The following is a 7,592-nucleotide window of genomic DNA, read 5'->3' as shown; positions in this document are numbered from 1 at the left end:
ACTACTAATTTGGATCGCCTACAATTCAAAAACGGGAAGAGTTGAGATAATAGATATTTCAGGCATAACATTTGATAACGGCACAAAAGCATTTGTAAACAAACCTTCTAAGGCCCTTTACACGCGAACCAAAGTACACCCACGCAAACCAACAACATCATCGCATAGGGGCAACTATCACCTTTCCGTAAGTGGTATTGGTTTGCGTGGGCGTACTTTAGTTCGCGTGTAAAGGGCCTTAGAATGTTTGTTTACAAATGCTTTTGTGCCGTTATCAAATGTTATGCCTGATTTGATCAATTAAAAGAACTTAATGCTCTTCACATTTATTCCGTCCACTAGTGGTCCTACGTCAAGCTTCCGTTCGTGCCCCTAGGCATAGACCCTTCTACTTTTTCACTACAAGAAGAGAAAGCGATGGTTTCGTGGCTGAAGGATATGGAACGTAAAGGGTTTCCCATAACCCAAGACAGCTTGAAATACAAAATATCAAAGTTCTTAAAGGCAAATCCTAGACCAACTCCATTCACGAACGGCACACCTGGTGAGTTATTATTTTAGCAGTTTTAATAAAAAAAATACCAAAACAAGTTTGTTTTCCCGCATTTTCAGGTAAATCATGGTTCAAATTATTCCTGGCACGTCACTCCGAAATCACTATCAGGACTCCTGAAGCCGTAACTAGTGCGAGCTCTAAAGTGTCTCCAAAGGACATAAGAAACTGGTTCCAGACTGTCTACAGCTATTTAGAGGAAAACCACCTTCTGGATGTACTGAATGATCCATCGCGTATTCTGAACGGCGATGAATCTGGATTCTGTTTGAATCCCATCCCCAAGAAAGTTTTCGCCGCAAAAGGAAAGAAGGATGTTTCATTTGTTGAAACTACAAGCAGCAAACAGAATGTTACTGTAATGTTTTCGTTTGCGGCAAATGGCAGAATAATCCCGCCTGACATTATTCTTGCACGTAAAAGATTAGACCTTGAAACCTTGCGATGCTTTCCCAGTGACTGGGGACTGGGGAAATCGGAGAATGGATGGATGGATACGCATAACTTCGTGCTCTACATCAAAAAAATATTGCATCCAGCTCTCGTCAAGAGTAATACTACATTTCCCATAATATACTTTGTAGATGGTCATAGTTCCCATGTCGCGTTGGAGGCCGCAGATATGTGCCAGCAATTGGGGATAGTGTTGATCGCCTTATACCCCAATGCGACACGCATTTTACAACCTGCTGATGTGGCTATCTTTGGTCCGTTGAAAAGCAGCTGGGGAAAAGTAGTGGATCTATGGCGATCAAACCATCCAACCGAACGGATGTCGCTAGCTACATGTGGACAATTGCTCCAAGAAGCAATGAATAAAGCATTGAAACAATCGACTATCATGAACGGATTTTCGGCGTGTGGATTATATCCCTTTAATCCAGATGCCATTAACTATTCTAAATGCATCGGAAAAAGTTCGGATGCTAATCCATATGATCTTGAAATCACCAACGGAATGGTAGAAAGCGATCAGGTAAAAGTTTTTGAGAGTCCGATAAATGTTGCATTTGATGACCCTGTCGACTGTACTGTAGATGAAGACAACGTGACCGAGAAACACTTACTAGTGCCAGAAAACGTGATGAAAACTGCTATGCGAATGTTAGGACCCTCGAGACTCATTCGCTATCAATCAGGACAAGGAGATCTTTCGGAAGAAGATAGAATATTGTCATATGTCTATAACAACATACTGATCATAAGCGAATATCCTACTGATATTACGTATCCAGAAGGTGACATAAACTACGGTTCTCAGAGTCTGGTTGAAACGGCCTACGATGTGTTGGACATTCAACAAACATTTGCTCAAATGGAGGAAGAGACGGTCGAAGGTATACTTGATGCACAAAGTAATCAAGTTGATTGCAACATGAGCTACATTGATGAAGCTAGAGAAACAAGTTCACATGAAATGGAGTATACTACATGTGCTGAAGATGGAATCCCCCAAGATGGAGGAAGTGGTAACGATAATAAAGGTATTGATTGATGTAATGTTGTCCTTATACAAATTTATCGATTCCTTCGCTCAATTTCTATAACAAACATTTTTTCTTATCTTATCTAGATGTCATACCCAAAATTGTGGATGTCACGAATACAAGAAGCCAACAGGATATCAGAGACTTTTTTACAACACCACCCACTCCAAAACGCAACTCGAAACATCGCAACTTTAAAAACCGCACTGATTCAATTCTGACTGCAGCCGAACGCATACAAGCACTGCGTTTAGCTGAGATCAGCAAGGAAGAAGCATTGGCGTTAAGAGTTAAAAAATCTGAACTGAGAGAAGCTCGGAAGAAGGAGAAAGATAAAAAAGCTGAGGAAATTAAATTAAGAAAAATTAATCGAGAGAAAGCGAAAGAAGAGAAGGATAAACAGAAACAAGAAAACGCGGAAAAAAGAAAGATAGGATCAGAAAAGAAAAAAAGCAATAAAATTCCACGACTGATTTGATAAAATGACTCAACTATAGAGGAAAATTTGTACTCCTTGATTTTTTTATATTTAAAAATAACTGATCTTCAGAAGTGTATTCAACTATCGGAAAATAAATGATAATAACAACAAACCCTATACGATCCATTGAATTTTATTCGACAAAAAGCTGTGTGTGTGCGTGTGTGAGAGAGTGTGTGATTGCGGGTGTGGGTGTGCATGTGTATTTGTGTGTGTCTGCTAGCTTCAACTGGCAACATATGGTGAAAATCTGGGTACTGCGAAGTCCACCAATATTATTTTGCAAGCCAATGGAAAACTGCTTGAAAATTTTCTGAAGTTTAAAACTGGTTTGCTCTTTCTCAGTTGATTCCCGCCTAAAGCTCTGAGCCTGGAGTGCTCGAGCCCCCATGACTCTTTCAAAGTTTGTTTACATACATGTTTCGCTAAAGATTGTTTTACTGTTATTGAAAACTCAGCTGCCTCATAAAAATTATGCTGGTTTTTATACTTTCATCACTGAGCCTGTTGGTTTTTATCTTTGAGCTTAACATTAAGAATGTGTTATGAAAAAGTATTGATCATTTTTATGAGATTACAATGCTTGACGGTAGATAAGAACAGTAACTGCATTTGCTGCTTCTGAATGTTTCGCTCCTGCTTGACAGTTCACTCTGGCTCCCAAGTGACAAGCACCTTGAGTGAGTCCGCAGTACTCAGGTGAAAATCAGCGAAAAAATTGATTTTTTTACAACAACTGCTATAGACAATCTTTATTCATCTAGATGAATAAAATCCATATTTTTCATATCACCTTGAAGACGTTTTGAAATAATGCATGCAGAATAAAAAAAAATGGGCGTTATAGGGTAAAGAATGGAAAGGTCAATGTGGTTATCAACAACCAAGAAATTATTAATGACCTCCTCACCCTCCCGGGCCACACCGGATTTTTTTTTGCATAAACTGATTAGCCCATTGTCTGTGTCTCAACAATTAAGCAAAGCTTATTGTCCTAATTCTTCAAACCGTGTATATAATAAAAATCTTAATATGTCTCAAATAAGAGTTAGCCACACCAAGAAAACAAAAGCATGCAAACCTCACATGATATGGTTGCACTATTTCTGGAAACGTAGATGTACAGAACTGCTTTTTCGGGTAATCTAGACTAACGGATTTATTATTTATTAATTTTCTCAACCGCCTTTTCAATTATTATTTTTTTACTTTTTTAGCCGATGGGCCCTTTGTGTTTATCGATATTCCGTTTATTGTTGTCTTCAGATTTGACATTTCTACATCATATGTTTCACACAGCAAGTGAAGTTTTTTTGTAAACATTGAACGATTTTTTGTGTAAGCCGAAGACAATCTAGATAGGCCGAGTTTACAACTCATAGGCCGAATTTAGGCGCTGGAGAGTTATTACGTTTTTCGATTTTTTAAGGTAAGAAAGATTAATTCAAACTGATAGTTACCTATAAAGCAACAGGTTTATCAATTTAGAATAATCCTGTGTATAGATATGTGTGATTTGGTAAATACTAAGCTATCAAATACCGTCATGAAATTTGCTTATGCTTAATAGGCCCAAAATGGGATACTTAACCCTATGTAGATGACGTCTTTTCATTGAAGGTTTGTATAGACTGTTCCAGAAGGTATAAGCACTTTTTCAAAATAACAAAAAAGTCATGTTTTTTTAAGTTTTAATTTATTTTATTTGGCAAATCATATTTGTATTTGTATTTCAAATGATATTTTACTCTCGTTTAATCAACATATTTAATCAGAGCCAAGACTCCTAACTTTTTCTCGAACATGACCCATTAGCTTCTCCACAGTGGTACTTCCCACCATTTTGACCACTTTTGGCCAATCTTTTTTGAATTTTAGGATGTCGTCCGCTGGTTTTATTAATTTTCGAAGCTTTGCTTTGGTTAAAGCCCAAAAAGTCTCGATTGGCGTCTCCGGGCAGTTCGGCGGATTCATGTCTTTGGGCACAAAACATACATTTTGACTTTTGTACCATTCTAAAGTGTCCTTTGCGTAATGACATGACGCCAAATCAGGCCAAAATACTACTTGACCTTCGTGCTGCCTGATCATCGGCAACAATCGCTTCTGGAGACATTCCTTAACGTATTTCTGAGTGTTCATCGTCTCCGTTGTGATGTACGGACTAGATGTTTTACCACACTCGCCTGCCAAACCATAACCTTCTTAGCGAATTTTTCGGTAAAAATTGCCTTCTCCGTTTCAGGGATGTCCTCGCCTTCGCTTACAGTATGGATTTGTGGTCCGGGGAGCGTTTTGTAATCTAGTTTCACGTACGTTTCGTCGTCCATTATTATACACCCAGAATTTCGACACAATAACGAATCGTAGAGTTTGTGGGCCCTTGGTTTCACGGACGCGGCCTGTTTTGGGTTCCTTTTGGGTTTTTTCTGCTTCCGGTATGTTTTTAGCCCACGTCTTTCTTTGGCACGCATGACGTTACTCGACGAGGTCCCTAGTTTTTTCGCAACATCCCGAACGGAAGTCGCTGGTTTTCGTTTGTAGGCATTTCTCAAGGAGAGTCCGCTCACAGTGCACCATTTGTGCACGATACTTTTTCGTTGTTCCGGAGTAAGACCACGCATTTCGACAGGAAACACAAAACTGAGCACTTTTTTGATGCTATATCATTCAGAAATGAGCAAACAAAAGGACGCAGCCAAAACATGTTCAAATATTTCATTATATTCAAAGTGACCGTTAAAATAAGGTGTGCTTATACTTTCTGGAACAGTCTATATATGCTGAACAAAGCGAGACTACTTTAATCAGTTTTGAGTAATTATGAGTTGCTCAAGTCTACTCGCTGCGAACCTATTTGCTCTGAGTACAGCTGACTTGCCCCTTGGGAAACCCTGAGTGTGGAAAGGACCTATGAAAAAACTGGAACCAGGGATCGTCAGCTGCGCAGCAAGGTGTTGAGGTGCATTAAAGCTAACCTCGGTCTTTCGATCCGAGATGTGGCCAGAAGGTACAACGCCAACTTTCAGACGGTGCGGAACATCCTTGCCAGGAAAGGATACAAGCCGTACAAAGCCAGTAAACATCCGAACCGGCACATAGCCTTAGTAATAAAATTGAAGAATAATCATATGAAACTTATAAATTTTGCAAATCTTGATTTATTTTCCAGTATCGGTGATTCTGAAAATTTCTCAAGTACCTTGGAACCCTTCACAGAGTTTATTTCGATTTCATTTATAAATTTCTTCCATGAAGTTCATGTGGAGACTATATATCGCTCTGGTATTCCATCCATATTTTTCGCAATATTGTAAAAATTCTTCACATGTAATTCAAGATTTACCACTCTTAAACTATTGTCTAATGATTAACCAATATCGTAATTTATTCCGGAACTCTCGTGAAAATTCTCTGCTGAATTCTTGTTTAAGTTGCCGTGACATTTTGCTAGGAATTACATAGGAATACTCCACGAAATTTGTTTAAAAACTCTCTTACGAACTCTCCTCAGAATTGCCCTGTTATTTTACTCAGAATTATCTTGTAATTCACATTGGACTTCTCTGAAGTTTCTCTTGAATTTCTTTAGAAGTATATTGCCGATTATTATCTTGAAATTCTAGTTCGAATAAGCTACTACATCTCCTTTAAATTCCCATGAAATTCTCATCACAATTCCTTTCTCTTAACCCTTTATCTGAACCCAAGGGGTTGGTCACTCTACACAGTGTGCCAAAATCAAACTTGGGCACACGCGGCTGAAGTCATTGGCGCTGTTTGGCACCCATGGTTACAATTATGATCTTTAAAGTTACTGACAACACTGAACTTTTTCTGCGCTTGCATCTGTCAAAATTTGTTATTGATGTTGCCACAATGCGGCTGCGGCTGCTTCCAATGCTGCTGCCGCTCCTGGTCCGTCTTTTTTGACGAATTTTAGAGGAAACGGACCAGCAGAACGAACATCAGCAGCAGCATTGGAAGCAGCCACGGGAGCTGCATCGCTAATTCGTGTAGCCGTGGTCGACGCTGGAAATCTCGGGCCGGTCATGACAAGCGGAAAGTCAACAACCAAACAAAAACTATACCATCCGACCATTCGAACTGCTTGAATACATTCATAGCAGTGGCTGCTACACCAACCATTCCATCGTATACTTCTAAGAAATTATAATTACGAATCATAACATTAACTACACAGAAAAAGGAAAATCCTTTCTTTTCTCAGAAAAACAATCTTCCGCTTTTCAAAGCTAATGTATTTTCGAATTTCTCGTTGCTCCTCGCATTGTTCATCGACTTGGAGGAGGAGAAGCACAGCTTCAAAATGAACGGGAATTTTGTGCATTTGTGATCGATCGCGCTGTGGTTGCACTTTATGATGGCGTTCGCCAGGGTTACACTCGAGAACTCATCCAATCCGGAACGGATTTCAGCGGGAACATTCGCACTTGCGACGGGTGGCAGTCCTTGGTGGTGAATGCAGTCAGCAGCAGATCCTCGAACGGCATACGGGTGGGGTATTGAAGAAGCAATTGTTCTTGGAGGCGCTGTAGACCTTGACGCTGATCGAGTTGTCCAGCAGGATGGACTCTGACAAGTAGTTCTGCTTGGAAAATGAAACTTGAATTTTGCTACCATCATTTGCATTGAATTTGCATCCTATTGTTCAAATGCTGCATGCTGCGTTCGACCGGTTCAACTGCGATGGCGCAATACCCTCTTTGGTCTTCAGGAACTTTATCCTGGCAACATTTCCATACAGGCAGAACAGATTGAACAGCTTATCGGTGATGACTGTGTTGTTCTCGAGTCTGTAGACCATCATCCCTGCGCCCTGTTGCTGTGCCGGTTGAATGAAGTTGACTGTTCCGGCCGGTGTTGACTTCCAGTTTTCCGACTGATGATACTCGGACGGTGCAAATTCGTTTCCTCCGCCGGCTCCGAGGGCTGGTTGACTAATGATTGACGTTCGTTGTTCGGGGTCGGCCTTCCGCCGAAGATGGAAGGATCGTGTAGCAACGGAGCTCGTCCGTTGCAGGCATCCTTGGAGACGGATGCATCCAGT

General features: G+C 40.3%; 1 protein-coding gene across 1 annotated transcript; it reads left to right on the top strand.

The window, feature by feature from the left end:
* Positions 1-914: 914 nt before the first annotated feature.
* Positions 915-7,080, top strand: LOC135711428 (uncharacterized). The gene is made up of 2 exons (XM_065234298.1): positions 915-1,529; positions 6,961-7,080. Exons 1-2 carry the CDS (start codon positions 915-917, stop codon positions 7,078-7,080), a joined length of 735 nt encoding a protein of 244 aa, XP_065090370.1.
* Positions 7,081-7,592: the final 512 nt, after the last annotated feature.

This window comes from Ochlerotatus camptorhynchus, unplaced genomic scaffold (assembly GCF_037179485.1).
Source record: "Ochlerotatus camptorhynchus isolate MF236.1 unplaced genomic scaffold, CSIRO-AGI_Acam_v1.1 ptg000432l, whole genome shotgun sequence".
Lineage (NCBI taxonomy): Eukaryota > Metazoa > Arthropoda > Insecta > Diptera > Culicidae > Ochlerotatus > Ochlerotatus camptorhynchus.
The sequence above is the reverse complement of the archived record's forward strand: the minus strand, read 5'-3'. Positions and strand labels throughout refer to the sequence as shown.